Raw genomic sequence first — 16872 nt, 5'->3', positions numbered from 1 at the left:
CCACAAAACATACATGAAATCACATTTCAATAACCATATAGTGTGTCAATAGCAAACGCTGAGGGAGTTGTAATTATTTGAGTTTTTATTTACAACTTGACAGTGCAAGAACACAGAGCCAGATCTCTTTCTTTTTTACATTTACAGAGGAGAAGAAGCTGCAAGGGGACCCCCCTACCCTTTTGCACATGAATTGCCTCCCCAACTTGAGTCAGTAAATTTTCAGTCTTTTGACAAAAGTCCCAAAACATTGATACATACCATAACGAATCGCTAGTTCGAAGGGAATGCCTAAAAATGGTCATACGCCCCGTGATTTAGCAAATCATCATCTGACGTTTGACCCATGCTTGAGCCTGATCTCAATTCCGGTTTATTTCTCCAGTCTCTACCCAATCCATGTTCTTATTGGCCATCAAGGTAGACTAAGAGGCCAGTTTAATGACAAAATGATTAGGTATGAAGATACTCTTGTCCTGTGAACAAACTTCATTTTATGAGATCTTTGTTGATATAAACTATAACAACACTTGATATACACACAGTATAAAAGTGTCATTAGGAACAGCTGAGATTTAGCGAGGCAAATATCAGTAGGGGGTTGGGTGGTTAATAAAAAAGTGAAGAGGCAGCTGAAGCAATGTACAGCGGAATAGTACAATGTGTGGTAGGAAAAAGAAGACAGAATTACGGAAGTAAATGAAGAAAGTAAAGTGGGTTGTGAAAGGAAAAGCAGGGAAAAAGAAAAAGGGAACAAAGGGTGAAAATTAATTATGAAAAGGGAAAGGAAGTAATTTATAGAAACACGAGGGGGTGAGTGAAGAGTTGAAAAGACAGGGAGAGTACAAACGTGTGGTGAGTGGGTAGAGAAAGGGAGAGGAGGGAATAAAGCAAAATAGGAGGAGAAAAAGCAAGCACAAATTGGACGCCTCGAGAAGGTGGCTTTCACTATTTAGTTTATTACATATTGTTTTAAAACATTACAACGTGAAACACACACACAAGGCAACAGATGCAGTAACCTAGAATAAGACTGTCGATGCTGTACTCAACAGGAAAGAGGCCTTTTAACTGGTATATACACCATTCCATAATCCTGAGGAGTTCCTTCGACACACTGGGATTTGTAAGCACCTTTCATAATGCTCATAAGCAGTGAATAATGTGTCGCAGAGTCACTGATCCCGGCAGAGGCAAAACAGTTGTTGTTAAAGCCCAGGCAGGAACCAGAAAGGCCAGGAACATTTATTAGATGAAGGCCCTGAAAAAGTCCTTAAGAGGCTCATATTCCATGAGCAAGAGGAAGCTGCAGAGTCCACGTTGTGAATCTAGGACCCCTGGTATTCAATAGTGATAGCGCGCCCGGTCCTTAGTAAGTAAACTTACAAGGGGACGCGTATAGGTCGATGAACCTTTTGATTCGCACGGAGTATCCTAGTCATGCGGCAACCACTGAAATGGTAGCTAACATCAATAATCAAAGAACATTTGTGGAAAAACAACTTTAAACCATAATACTAAAAAACCACAACTCAGGAAAAGGTTAACACGTTTTATTCCCTATTGCTTACAATTCTAAGTCATCTGTTAGTTCAATCTTTATTCATATCAACTCTTTATTAATTTATCAGATAATGGACATTATCTCTTGAAGAAAACATATGTAATAAGGCAACACAACATAAGCTATGAATACCAGCATTAATAATGCAAATCAGCAAATAAGTTCGTCAGTCATTTGTCACTGTCAACGTCACCCCAAACAGCCTGCCTAACCAAGATTAGCATTAGCATGTGGGTCTTCATGCGAAAACAATTTAAACAAAACATTAATTTGGAAAAAAATCTACCTAGAGAGAAAAATTCTACAAAACAGCTCAGTTGGTACCTAGAAGGAAAGGCACAACATTTGTCAGTCACATTTTCATAGCTACCTATCCAGGATGGATCAGCAACAGCTCAGCCTTCATCTTCAGGTCATCAATAGTCAGCTATAGATCAGGCTCACAGAGTATAAGCCCAACATCAGCACCTCGGACAGCGTCTCCTGACGCCATCAACCTTCTTCTCGCAGTTCTGAATCCTCACCCCTTGTCATGACTTTTTATTAGGGTCTCCCAGTCCATCCCACTAATTGCTAATTGGTCAGTCTATCGGAAGTTATGACTCTAGCCTATAGTTTTTGTTTACCAAATCTTCGTTTTGGCATATGTCTTGTGTCCCATAAAACTGATTGGTCCTTCTTGCGATGAGAACATCATCCAGCGCTCGAGGTAATGAAATTGTTGCATCTATCTCTTCAGTCAGTGCCTCTATTGTTCAAGTCCTGGGAAAGCACATTTAGCCTACACTACACATAAGTGTATCAAATTGTCTTCATCATCTCCTGTCCGTTGGTACATTGCAGAATGTTCCGGCTAAGCCGTCTGAACTCTGAGCGGTTCAAGGTCCCTTCTTCAGTTACTAGTCCTTTGCAAAGCATTCGAAGACTCCATGTTCAGAGCAAGCAAGGCCCAGTGAAATCAGGCCCTTAGTCCAGCTAAGTTAAGAATACGAATTAATATAAAACATAGGTTATACATTTCATTATGACATATTAGTACATTTCTTAGGTGTTCTTTATTATTTTCCATCTTTTTTTAGTCGTTTTAGTACAGATGGTGATCACCCCCTGAGGGCACATTTTAAAATGCGCACATTATTTTCCTACAATTAATTTCCCTATGCGTTTTTCTCATTAATCAACACACACATGAGTAATTAGAAATTTCTTAATTAACATATCTGCTCCATCAATAGGAATGCAGGAGGCACCAAATGTTTAGTGAAATGGGTCAGAAAAGGGGTGGTGGTAATGTAAAAATAAATCCTCCATAAAGGGTTATGTCAATCGGTATGGACTACCCTGCTCAAGGAGGTTGTGAGAGGCTTGACACTTGAAACTTTGTGGGATATTATGTAGAACAGTGGTTCACAACCTTTTGACTTCTGTGGGCCCCCCATGCTATAATTACTGAAATCTAGGGACCCCCACTGAATCAATATTGGAGTCCCCCTCCTAGGTTATTACTGAAAGCTGGGGACATAATCTGTTAATATTCTTTGATTTTCTAAGCAGTTGTGGGCCCCATGAAGAGGCTTTGCGGACCCTCAGGGGTCCCCGGACCACAGGTTGGCAACCACTGATGTAGAAGAAACCACAGTACTGGGAACTGGAGTCCTAGGCAGTGAGAGCACCTTAGTAAAGTAACATGCAAATTTACTGTTTGTAACATACCTCTAAATGTCCTCTTGGAGGGGACAGTAGTTCATAAAAGACTCAGATGGACTAGATCATATGTCAGCCAAGAAGCCGTCCCCTTTGTCCTAGCCTGTTAGCTGTTGGGGGCCTCTACCTACCTTCAGGTGTGTAGACCTTATGCAATGTTGGGTATCACTTTGATCCTCATTTTACTAACTAAGGTGTCCGATAGTAAGGAATCCGACTTTGAGAGTAGAATGCATTCCCATAAGACAAAGATCACCGTGACAAATCACCCAAAGTCGTTGGAGTTTCCTGATTTCAACTGCCAGAAGACTTTTGCCACTGAGAATTTCAAAAGTATGGCACACTTATCTCAAAGGGTCTTCCCTGATGATGGTGAAATAGTCAGTTTAGAAGTCTTCTATTCAGGGGGTGGGTGGAAAAGGCTGACAATTAAGAACTAAATCTAAGTGAAGGGTTGAATGTCTGAAGTCTTATCAGCTACTGGTAATTATTTCATTGTAGCGCATTTATATTTTGCTCACAAAGCAGCCTTGTCCCTGCCCCATTGCTAACAGTCCATCCAGAAGTGCTGGTCACATTCCAGCTGAATAGGATCACAAGCAATCACATACAGTGTCCAGAGTACCTAGAGCTCATTTGCGATGGGAAGGCATGGAAAGAAAAGGACCCAGGTATGAGCCTACTCACTGCACTGAGGACGTCTCACAAAAAAAAAGAAAAACGATGAGTCTACTGTTCGAATCATTCTCAGCCACACTCTGGGCCATCATTTTCTGGCCACTGAGTAGCTACCTAAAGGGAACAACCTTTTGAAAAATCGCCTTGGTCCTGTCCACAAAGAATAATCCAGTCAGAACAGTTAGGCAATGTCCTCCCTGAATAGGAACCAAAGCAACACCACACTATGTTTGGATCACTGGAGCCTCATCAGTGAGGTGCACCTTGTGTCCTATGACACACCAAGCACGAGACCCATTGATTTATGTTTCAAGATGTGAAGAGACAGACAGGACCCACTCAACTATTCAGCTTCCTTGCTACAAACCACTAGAGGTTGAAGGCATTCCGACCTAGCAAGTCTTAAGCCCATAATGATATTCTAATGCTGGTAGGTCACATGGTGCTCCAACAGTTCAGTTGTCTCTGAAGTGGTACTATATTCTCGACCGCCCTATTTTACTTATCTTAAAGTTAGTTCTTACTTCATTAAAGAGCTTAGTATCCCTAGTAAAAGTTCTCTGAAACCTCAATTGAATGATCCAAAACCACCCAGGGGCAAACCCGATCCCAAAAGGTTTTTTTCATCCTATTCCCTGTTTTTTCCCCCCTCGTTCCTCCAACTGGCATATCATTTACCAGATACGTCTGTGGAGAGATTTAGGGACATCAGGAGTTTTCTATGAGTCTGAAAACGTAGAGTCTGACATTTTGATGTTTCATCATTCAATTAGCACTTCCTCCTTAGTCTTTCCTTGATATTTTTTTTCACAGTTAAGTCTCACATTACATTACTCAGTTTGTAGTTTAATTTCACAGTACAGCATGGTTTATAAATCTTGTTGCTTTTTGTGTGAACATTTATATCCCCTATATTTTGGTTTGGTATTTCTGTTGAATAGTGGTGCTTCTAATGAGGTCAATGAGGACAGTAGAAGAAGATAATTTAATTTTAGACTGACTGCTGCAATGCAGGTCCATCTTCAGGCTTTCCACACATTTAAGGTGTGACATTTTGGGCCTTTAGTTATGTTCTTGCTCCAAAACAGAGCACCAACTCACCTCAGCACACAACTTCTTGTCTCTGGATGGTGATAATGGAATTCCTGTGGGACATAGGCCAATGAATATGCAGAGTATTTGCTGATGACCTTCACACAACGCTGGAAAGCTCTCCCATGCATCCACAACTTTCTATCTGGAGGGGACTGGGTAATCGAAGCTCTGCTGTGTGAGTTACCTGCAACTGTTCGCCATTTCAGTCTAGAGTTGACAGGAGTGAGCCTAGATAAGAGCCTTTGGTTAGGTATGTATAGTCATTAATGTACCGAACCTTGCCAATCGATGTGTGAGCTCTGGCAACTTTCAAAGGTGGGGGCCTCCTTATCCTGGTAACTTTGCATTTTCCAGATAGAAGATTGAAGGCTGTATTCTTTTATGCTTTCCACTTCCATTAGTCCTGGTGTGCTGTGGAATGTTCAGTTTAAGGAGAATGAGTATTAGTCCCCACCATCCAGATAGTGACCCTGCTTGGAGCCTTAAGAGCAGTCTACATGTTTTCAACATATTTTCTAACTCAGTCTTCCAGGTCATTGTTATATCCAACATCACCTGGACCATATTTCACACTAAATGCCTTGACAATTGTCCAGACCTAGAAGAGTACCTTCAGTTGGTAGGCTTTATGTGCTTGTGGGCACCAAACTGCTCCTCATATCCTTTCAGACAGGGGGTCGATTGGGTCTACATTTGAGAGTAGAGTAGACCACAATCTTGTAAGAGAAAGATCTCTCCGACACCTTGCTCCCCACTGCCTGGACTTCATGAAGATGCAACACATGAGATTTTTCAGACCCTACCAGATCCATATGAAAAAAGCAGTCAGGTAGCAGAAAGATAAACTCTGCCTGAAGTACAAGTTACTTACCTTCGGTAATAAAATATCTGGTAGAGACATATTCTAGTTGTAGATTCCTTACCTTAGAATTTCCCCCAGGCGTCAGACTGGATCCAGAGATTTTTCTTCGAGCAATGCCCCTGCGCGTCAGTAGCTGGCGTCGGTCGACTCAGCAGGCGTCGTAGTCACCGTGATGACATCAGGAGTAGTACATGGATGCTGCCTCAGCGCAGTGTCGTCAGTTTCTTTTAACGACTTTCCACGCCAAAGCGCAGAGCTGCTAAGAACACGGAGATTGGTGCGCCAGAGCTAAGGACCTGAAAGGGGGCAACCCTGTCCCTAGGAATCAGTTCGCAAGCGGGGAGGATGGGTGGGTCGGTAAGGAATCTGCAACTTGAATATGTCTCTACCAGATATTTCATTACCGAAGGTAAGTAACTTGTACATCTGATAGAGACTTCTAGTTGCAGATTACTTACCTTAGAATAGATTCTCAAGCAATGCTATCCTTGGTGGTGGGCTGTGAACCAAGATCATACTACAAAATCCTGCAGGACCGAACGACCAAAGCAGCCGTCCCAACAGACCTGACTGTCCAGGCTGTAGTGTTTAGCAAACGTTTGCAGGGATGCCCATGTAGCTGCCTGGCAGATATCCACGACAGGAACTCCGCGTGCTAACGCAGTGGAAGCAGCAGTTGCTCAGGTGGAATGAGCCCGCAAGCCCGCAGGGGCTTGCTTCTTGGCCAAAGCGTAGCACATCTTGATGCAAAGAAGTACCCATCGAGAGATGGTACATTTTTGCACCGCCTTGCCTTTCTTCGCACCCACATACCCGACAGAGTTGCTTTGTTGGTGCACCATGCCACAAATTTATGCCAACGACAGGCCTATACTGTTTTGGTGGAGGGGCGCCTGGCTGCCAAAATCCCAGATTTTGTGTGGAAGACCAAAAGTCATCAACTGTCGCCACTCAATCTCCACGCATGAAAGCGGAGATTGGACAGGTTCGGGTGGAGAACCGTCCCCTGCTGCTGCGACAGAAGATCCGCCCGAAGAGGCAGTCTGAGTGGAGGATAGATGGCCATACTCAATAGCTCTGGATACCATACTCTCCATGCCCTATGACCAGGATATACTCTCCAGGATGACCTGGGCCTGGTCATTCCTGATCTTCTTGAGAACTCAGCAGAAGTGGTAAAGGCGGAAAGGAGGCCGGAGTTCCACTCGAGACTAGAAGCATCTTCGAGCAAGTGTCGCCGTGGAAACTCCAACACGCAAAACAGCTGACATTGCGCATTGTCTGCGGAGGCAAACAGATCTAACTAAGGCTCTCCCCCACTGCTGAAAGAAACCTTGCGCCACCTCTGGATGGAGATGCCATTCGTGATCGGCGGTGCATCGACGGCTGAGTTCATCGGCACTGGCGTTAAGAGAACCCGCCAGATGTTGAACCACCAGGATAATGCCCTGATGTTCCAGCCATGTCCAGAGACGTAGTGCCTCTTGACAAAGGGTCCAGGACCCTACTCCACCCTGTGTGTTGCAGTACCACATCGCAGTAGTATTGTCTGTGAACACCTGCACTACCCTCCTTTTGAGAGAGGGAAGAAATGCTTTCAATGCAAGCCTGATCGCCCGGAGCTCCAGAAGATTGATATGGAGCCCAGACTCCGCCAGAGACCAGAGGCCTCTGATCTCCGCCTCTCCCACGTTTCTGCCCCAAACCAGAAGCGACGCATCTGTCACTATAGACTGATCTGGCTGAGGAAGGGAGAGGGATCTGCCGTGGACCCAATGTGGATTCGAAAGCCATCACTGAAGGACTTTCGCAGTCCCCTCTGAGATCTGGACCATGTCAGAGAGATTCCCCTGATGCTGCACTTCCACTGCAGAGCACGCATATGCCATCTGGCATGTGTCACTTAGCAGGATGCAGGAGGTCATGAGGCCCAGCAGCCTCAGAGTCAGTCTCACCGAAACCCAAGACAGAGGCTGGAAGATTGGAATCATAGCCTGAATATCTTGGACTCGCTTTTCAGGAGGATAAGCCTGAAACTGCACTGTGTCCAGAACAGCTCCAATGAAAGGGAGCGTCTGAGAGAGAATCAGGTGTGACTTTGGCACGTTTATAGTGAACCCCAGCATGTACAGGAAGTTTGCCATACTCTGAAGGTGGGACACGACTTTCTGGGGTGAGTCTGCCTTCAACAGTCAGTCGTTGAGTTAGGGGGAAGACTGGGACCCCTAACCTGCACAGATGAGCTGCAACCACCGCCATCACTTTTGTGAACACCTGAGGGGCGCTGGTAAGGCTGAATCATAGGTAACGTCTGTGGGCAGGCAGGATGGGGATGTGGAAATAAGCATCCTGCAAGTCCAATGCTACCATCCAGTCTCCTGGGTCTAAGGCAGACAGAACCTGAGCCACGGTGAGCTTTCTGAATTTCTCCTTCCTGAGGAAGTAGATGAGGTCCTGAAGGTCTAGGATAGGACATAAGCCCTTGTCCTTTTTTGGCACCAGAAAGTAGCAGGAATAACAACCACAACCTACTTCTGGCAAAGGGACCTTCTCTATAGCTCCCTTGGCCAAGAGATCCACGACTTCCTGGCAGAGAAGTGCCAAATGATCCTCTGGGAGTTGGCTGAGTGATGGAGGCATGGCTGGTGGGGCAGATTCGAAAGGGAGGGAGTAGCACTTTCGAACGATCTGCAAAACCCACCTGTCTGTAGTGATGGATTTCCAGTGGGGCAGGTGATGGCGAATCCTGCCGCCAACTGGATGGGAGTGAGGGGACGGACAAGGAGGGTTTGGCGGCTGGAGCAGGGGCAGAGGTGGACTGGGCAGACCTCTGGTTCTCTGTCCCACATCCATGTGGGATTCCGCGCCCCCGGCCACGCAGCGGCTGAACAGCATGGGAGGCACGGTGGCTGGGCAGGGGACGCAACAGGGAGCCCCTTCCGTGGCCGCGAAAAGCAGAATGCGTGGGGTGAGGGGCAGCGGAAAGAACAAGGGACCGAGCCGTAGCCCGGGAATCCTTGAATTTCTCCAGGGCCGAGTCTGCTTTGTTTCCAAAAAGATGGGAGCCATCAAAGGGCATGTACATGAGAGACTCTTGGAAATCCCCAGAAAAACCAGTAGTACGCAACCAGGCGTGGCGTCTCAAGGCCACTGACGTGGGAGGAGCGTTGCCACTCAAGGCCTGCATCCTCGGAGTCATGTGCCTCATATTTGGGCAGACCGACCACGATACGGTGCGCCTTCGGGCCCAAGGGGTTCGGTTGAGGGGCCTTCGTGTTCCCGCATCGGCGGCTTTGTCTCCGGCCACCGAGGTTCCATTCGGATCCGCTTGCGGGTCCACACCGGCGCCGGTCGCACCACTGAGACCTTTCCTGGTGCCGGGTCGATTGTCAATGCTCCTGTCGGTAGTGCCCACTACTGACGTCGACCTGATCCTTATCCCCGACGACTCTGACTCGGAGACGCCTCTGTCTTCGGCTTCTTCTTCTTCCTACCTGCATCCGAAGATTTTGAGGAAGACGTGTGGTGATGGCTCAGCGAACGGTCTCAAGACCTTCCTCTCGAGCGCGACTGGGACTTATATGGAGTCAAGCGCCAGGCCGCCATGAGCTTGAGGGACCGCTCCCTCAAGGCCTTCGGGTGCATGGCCCGGCACTCGGAGCACGACTTCGGGTCGCGCTCGAGACACCACAGACAAACCTGATGCAGATCTTTCACCAACATAATGTGGTGACAGTCCTCGCACAGCTTCAACCCGGTCTTCGGGGACATCCTTGATGCACCAAAAACTCACTAGAAAACTCGACAAAACTGTCAAAATCGGTCAAAAAGAGACCAGGGTAGCTCTCTCCGGATCAGCGCGTGGTGTAGAAATAAAAGAACTGATGTCACTGCGCTGTGGCGGCGTCTATGTACTACTCCCGACATCATCACGGCGATTACAACGCCGACGATGCCCGCGGAGTCAACCTACCGTCGCGCAGGGGTATTGCTCGAAGAAAAATCTCTGGATCCAGTCTGACGCCTGGGGGAAATTCTAATGTAAGGAACCTGCAACTAGAAGTCTTTATCAGATACAGCAGTCAGACACAATAAAACCTGGCTTAGAATGATTTGCCAGGTGCAGACAAAGTCAGCTAGGAATAATTGAGTACTTTAAGTCAATGAGGGTTTGATTGCAGGTCTGTATTTTGGATCAACAGGCTCTTTGTATCTCGGCTTGGATTTGCAGTCATGGGTGTACTTGAGGCAGTAGGTCTCTGGAGGTAGTTGGTTGTTCTATATATTGGTCCTTCCAATGTGACTAATGAGTGGATATTTTGTTTACTCTAGTTACTGTTTTGAAAACTGTATGACATCAGGCTTGTATCCCAATATAACAACATCATGGAGTAGGATCAAATTCAGATGGGCAGTTTTGCAAGGCAAACAGCTGAAACCTCAGACACAAGTGCACACCGAGGGATAGCACTTGTCAAGGATTAAACTATTAAGAACATTTATTTTATAGGACAGGTGATCAAGGACTCCTAAAGCAGAAAGCACTAGAGACATCAGAAATGGTTAATCTAAGACAAAGGTGATCTGTGCCACCTCCTACTGTTCGCCTCAATAGTTTTCAACTCCTCATGAAAATTCCACCAACATTCACTGGAAGAACAGAGTAGCAGTCCAATGACTCTGCTAACAAGAAACCTCAGAAAATGTATATTGTTTTATCAGGCATTTCACACACAAGTTTATCCCTACCAATGTAGAATTTATCCTCATCACAATAACAGCATAAAAGCAAAAATCAAATCCTGCTCATTAACATGCAGCTAGACAAATTATTCTGTTGACTCAAGGTTTAAATCTAAATGCCTTTCATTTTTTCTTTCAATAAGGAGAAAGGAAGAACTGTTGAAGCAGTAAGGTAGCGTCATACTTTTTTAAAAAAAAGCATTTCTATTTTTGTGTGCTTTTTAACATTTTGAGCAAACAAACACAAATGACAGACGGAATGCAGAATCAATCAAACATTCACCCCCAGTCACTGATCTGGGTATAAGCCATCAATTATTTTGCTCACCGAGCACGCCGCACCCCCCCACCCCAGTTTGGACCCAGCAATGTGCAAACCAGTCTTGACCCTGTTCTGCATAGGAACAGTCCAGCCTAAACTGCCAGGCCAGTTCCTCCCTGGACTAGGAACAAGCATCCTGGGACCGGTTTCAGGGTATCACCCTTTATCAGCTAGAATAGCTTGAATCCAGTGGCAAAGTGAGCCTGGGACCCATGTTTGGGCATATTCAACGCATTTAGGGCGATAAAAGGAAACAAACTGGGTTTAATCCATCAATTCTTTGGCTCACCATGCCAACCCAGTTTAGACCCAGCCATATGAAAATCACTCTTGACCCTGTTCCACATAGGAACAGTCCAGAACGAACTGCCAGGCCAGACTGACATGCTCAGTTAAGGGCACACTCCACTCCCCCACCTCACTCCCATGGCCTGGCCCCGCCCCTCCCTGCACATACTGGCTCAGCCAGCAGCAAAAAAACAAAAATATTTTTTTTCTGCTGCTGGGTCTGAGCCAGCGGGGCGTCGCTCCTCCACCATTGCGGAGAAACCGCCACTGCTGCAAAGCATGCCAGAGGAAATGAGAGGGATTAGCAGTACTAAAGACCTTTCTCAGTTTACAATTTAGAAAAGTTATTATGTTTTTCACATACTAAATTGCATACCTCCAAGATGGCATTTTCAACAATGTTAAATCATTAAAAGCTGTAAATGGATAGTATACCTGAGGAAAAGAAGTTCTCAAAGGCAACCAGCAACTGAGTGCAAGGACACCTGCCAGTTTCTGATGGGTTGTCAAAGCTGTAAAAAGAGATAGGGCTCCACCCTGTAAAAAAAGTAAAATAACTTGTTAGAAAAGACAGTCCTCTCTTTTTTTGCATGTACCTATGAACCATGTGTCCTTTCACTGTATGAAAGCATCAAGGCTAATATAAAAAGTAAGGTATCCTCCATGTAATTGTAAATGCTGTAGTAGCTCACGTTGATTAACTGAAAAAAGTTACTAACCTTTGCTAACAATATTTCTGGTGGATACTCTATATACCTGCAGATTCCTAACTACTTGAATACTATTCCAGGTGCCAGATATGACTGGAAACCTTTTCTCCATAGCTGTGCCCAGACAGTAAGTGGCACCAGCTCCGTTGGACACTAAGTGACATCCGTATGACATTGTCAACTCAAAAAAGTGCCCCTACTGCTGTAGCGATGTCAGTTTCCCATGGTTTAATCCACACCGCTGAAGCAGTAGGATGAGAATGACATCAGTTAAGATATTGAGTACAAAAGAAACTTGGAACCTTATTATGATGGCCCATAATCATACATCAAATATGGAGGTTTGAGCAATAGGTGAGGAATCTGCAGATAGAGGATCCACCAGATGGAAAATGTAACTTACCCAGTAAGCATCTATTTGTGGCGAGTAGTGCAGTGGGTTCACATGCTCTGCATACTTCCTCCATCTAGCGCTGGGTCCGGAAGGTTGCAAGTTGTTTTTCTTTGAAAAGTCTTTTGAGTCTTAAGATATAGTGACTCCTCATCTTCCTGGCAATGTGCTTGGGCATCGACTCCATCATCAGATTGTTTTCCTGCACGCGTTATGAATGGAGTGTAGTGTAAGATAATGTAAATAAAATGCGGTGGCTAACCTGTGGGTGTTGTAGTATTTTGGAACAGAGTACGTAGCACCGCCGCCTGACCTACATTAGCTTGATGGCATGCTAAAACATCCACGCAGTAATGTTTAGTGAAAGTGTGTGGTATAGTCCATTTAGCTGCTTATCTATATCAGCTATGGGAATGTTACCTTAGATGCTCCTTTTTGTACGAGTTGAATGTGCTCTAAAGGGAATAGGTAATGACCTGCTGGCTTTTGCATAGCAAGTACGGATACATCTGACACTCCATCCTGCTATAGTAGATTTATTAACAGAGTTGCCTTTGTATGGTGGAGAAAAGGCAATAGAAAGTTGTTTTGTCTTCCTAAAGGTTATAGTCCTATCAAAACAGAACATAAGTGCTCTTTTAACATCTATTGTATGTAGGGCTCTTCCAGCAACAGAATCAGGTTTGGTGAAAAAAGACCTGCAATTTAGTTATTCGATTAAGATGAAATTGAGATACCACTTTTAGTACACATTTTGGAGTGGTACAAAGAACCACTTTACCCTTGTGTATTTGGAAAAACGGTTCATGTAAGGTTAATGCCTGGAGCTATCCGAAATGCCTGAGGAAGGTTATTGCAAATAAAAGTGGCAATTTCCATGGCAGAAACTGTAAAGGACATGAGTGTAGTTGCTTAAATGGTGGGCCCATTAGTCTAGTGAGGACCACATTAGGGTTCCAAGAAGGCACTGGGGGTAGTCTTGGTGATATTATTCTTTTAAGGCCTTCCATAAAAGCCATAATAACCGAAATTGTGAAAAGAGTGGAATGATGTCTGTTCTGAAGATAAGCAGCTATAGTTGATAAGTGTAACCTTATGGAAGTGTATGCTAAGTTTGCCTTCTGTAAATGAAGAAGGTAGAGAATGATATGTTGCACTGATACTTCGAGATGTCCCAATTCTGAGCAATGCAATAGTGCACAAAATGTTTCCATTTTGCTGCATAACATGCTCTAGTAGTTGGTCTACGTGCTTCCTTAAAAATATCCATCCATTCTTGAAGTAGGTTTAGATGACCACATTTTTTAAGACTTCAGGAGCCAAATTGCAAGATTCAACTCCTTGGGATTTGGGTGTCTGATTTGATCATGGTTCTGAGTGAGAAGGTCTGGGTTAACGGGAAACTTCTTGTCTGGCACGACTGAGTGCGCTAATAGAGTGGTGGACCATTGTTGTCTGGCCCATGTGGGTGTCACAAGAATGAGTGAGAGAAGTTTGCCTGAGTTTCCAAACCAGATGCGGAAGAAGAGGAAAAGGTGCATATAACCCTGACCAGTTCATCCATAGAGCATTGCCCTTAGACTGAGGGCACGGGAACCTGGAGACAAAGTTTGGGCATTTTGCGTTTTCTCCTTTTGCGAAAAGGTCTATGTCTGGAAATCCCCAGTTTTGATAGTAGGGTAGAAGGACTTGGGGGTGAAGGTCCCACTCGTGGACTTGTTGCCATATCCTGCTGAGGAGGTCTGAAAATCTTTTGTTATGTTTTCCTGGGAGTTGTTCCGCAAATAGATACAGAGTGTGATGGATGGTCCAATGCCACATTGTATGTGCAAGGAAAGACAGTTGTAGAGAATGTGCCCCCGTTTGTTTTTTGCACATAATACATGGTTCCCATGCTGTCTGTGCATAAGAGAACTACCTTGTAGGTGAGATTAATTACAAGGGCTTTGAGTGCTAAGTGAACAGCTAGAAGCACTAGATAGTTGATGTGTGGAGTTTGATGTATGTGATGCCAAAGACCCTGATTGTGAGGTCATGCAGATGACTACTCCCTCCTGTCTGAGAGGCGACCCATGTCAAAATGATCTAGGGAATAAGGTCCAGGAATGGCCACCCATTTACAAGGTTGGTTTTGTTTCACCACTGCAGAAAGCGAAAGATGTGGATGTCTACCAACACTAGATCCTCTAAGCGACCATGTGCCTGAGACCATTGACGTTATGACATTCGTGCAACTGACGCATGTGAAGTCAGGAATGTGGTACAATTACAATGCAAAAAGCTATCATTCCTAGCAGTTTCATGACAGATTTTACTGAGACTGGGTGACTGAGACGTAAGCAAGAAATTGATGTACCCTTGCTGCATGTGAGTAGGCTATTCCCAACTGTGTGTTGAGAATGGCCCCTAGATAGGGCTGTATCTGAAGTGGATTTAAATGTGACTTTTGAAAATTGATGGTGAAGCCTAATTAATTAAGTATGTCTATTGTGGTTTGAGTATGGTGTAAACCTTGTTTAGGATGCTGTCTTGGATGAGCCAGTCGTCTAGGTATGGGCAGACATACATTTTCTGCTTGCGCAAGTGAGCTGCTACGTCTGCAAGGCATTTTGTAAACACCTTTGGAGCTGTTCTGACCTTAAAGGGGAGCACTATGAATTGGTATTGTTGTCCTTGTTTCACAAATCTGAAATATTTGCGATGTGCTATGTGTACGGGAGTGTGACAGTAGGATTTTTAAATCCACAGCAGATAAAAAGTTGCCCTGTTGCCACAATGGGATCACACCCTGAAGTATGACCATGTGAAAGTGTTCCGATTTGATGTAATGATTTTGAGGCCTGAGAACCAGGATAGATGTTAAGGGGCAATCCTCTTTGGTTATGAGAAAGTATAGTTAAAATACCATGGCTCCCTATGTTGTAGAGGAACTGGTTCTTTTGCTCCTTTTGCCAGTTGCTAGTAAGGCCTGCATGTTTGAAGAGAGTGAGATTGTCCTGTGAAAGTTTGTGAGGGGGAATGTTTGGAGGTGTGTAATTGAGCTCCAGACTATAACCATGTTGGATAATATCCAATACCCATTGATTTGTAGTGATTTTTTGCCAATTTTGAAAAAAAAAAACTGAAGGTGTCCTCCTATAGGTGTTTGGTATTCGGAGGAAAGGTGGCGTGAGTCATTGCTTGGGGGCATTAGAAGAGGTTCGAGGGGAGGGTGCTTTTCTCCTACCGCTGTATTTATTCCCTCTATAGGAGCCCTTGTAAAATTATCTTTGAGAGGATGGGTGGGGTTGACCTTTACTGTAGGACAGCGAAGTTTGAGATGTAGAGGGCTCCGAGGTTGCTTTATACTGTGGCCTGTGAAAAATACCACAGAAGGGAGGGAGTTGGAGCACCCCCATGGGTTTAACCACTTTGCTGTACTTCATCTTCTCTAATGCCTGATCTACTTGTGGGCCGAAAAGGTGTTCTTTATCAAATAGTACAATTGAGATTGTCTGCTGTACCTCCTGCTTAAAACCTGAAATGCGCAGCCATGCATGTTGGTGTAAAAGGACACTCTTATTTATTCCTCTTGCTACTGTGTCACCTGAGTCTAAAGCACAGCGGATGGAATTGTTGGATATTAATTGCCCCTCACTAACAATTTCCTGGCCTCTTCTCCTGTACTTCTCTGGGAGGTACTGGCAAAGTTCCTCAAATTTTGTCCCAATGGGTGCAATTGTATCTGGTAAGTAGACCTTGGGTATTGGCAATATGCCAGTGACTGGCCGCCTGGCCAGAAACACGCTTGCCAGAAGCATCAATGAGATTGCTCTCCTTATCAGGAGGTGGTGCATCATGAACAGCTTGTGAACTAGCTATTTTTCTGGCATTAGATACCACTAAAGAGTCAGCAAGTATGTGACCTTTAATAAAAACTGGGTCAGATGGGGAGGCCTTATATGTTTTCTCCACCTGCGGAATGATAATGCGTGACCTTGCAAAATATTGTGTGGACTTATGTGAAGTGGTAAGTGTTTCAAAAATAATATCTTCTTCAATGGGCTCTTTGTGAAGAGGCACCTGATGATATGTGGCTACCCTCCCTATGAGTTCATGAAAAGAAGCTGTATTGACTGGTGGGGTTGGTCTAGCTAGGTAGACCTCCGTGCCAGTGTCCATACATGTGTCCACATCACATTGAGCCCAAAGTCTGTGTCTGAATAAAAAGTCATAGTCACCCCGGTGTTGTGAAATTACTAAGGTGAGCTCCTTGAGGAAATGTCAAGGAGGTCACCTTGAGATGGTGGAGAAGGAGTATGAGATGGTGGAGAAGGAGTATGTGGTGGTGGTGGAGTGATTGGTGGTGGAGCCGTAGGAAGAGGCGGGTGGATCTCAACTAAGTCTTTCCCTATTCGCTTGTTTGGCTGGAGGTGTAGGTGGTTCCAGAGCCTCTTCAAAAGAAAGTTGTCACTTTGGAGAAGCATTAACAACACTTTTGACCACCACTCTCCCGGTTTGTGGCTTTATATGCAG

The 16872-nt window shown here is 44.9% G+C and overlaps 1 protein-coding gene across 2 annotated transcripts in view; it reads right to left on the bottom strand.

The window, feature by feature from the left end:
- The window catches only part of LOC138282505 (acyl-protein thioesterase 1), a 558768-nt gene that overhangs the window by 271189 nt on the left and 270707 nt on the right, over window positions 1–16872 (bottom strand). For both annotated transcript variants that reach the window (XM_069220172.1, XM_069220173.1), the window contains exon 7: window positions 11692–11793. In XM_069220172.1, the coding sequence (XP_069076273.1) occupies window positions 11692–11793 (102 nt within the window). The remainder of the gene's footprint in view (window positions 1–11691; window positions 11794–16872) is intronic.

This window comes from Pleurodeles waltl, chromosome 2_2, assembly GCF_031143425.1.
Source record: "Pleurodeles waltl isolate 20211129_DDA chromosome 2_2, aPleWal1.hap1.20221129, whole genome shotgun sequence".
In the NCBI taxonomy this organism is placed as follows: Eukaryota; Metazoa; Chordata; class Amphibia; order Caudata; family Salamandridae; genus Pleurodeles; species Pleurodeles waltl.
The sequence above is the reverse complement of the archived record's forward strand: the minus strand, read 5'-3'. Positions and strand labels throughout refer to the sequence as shown.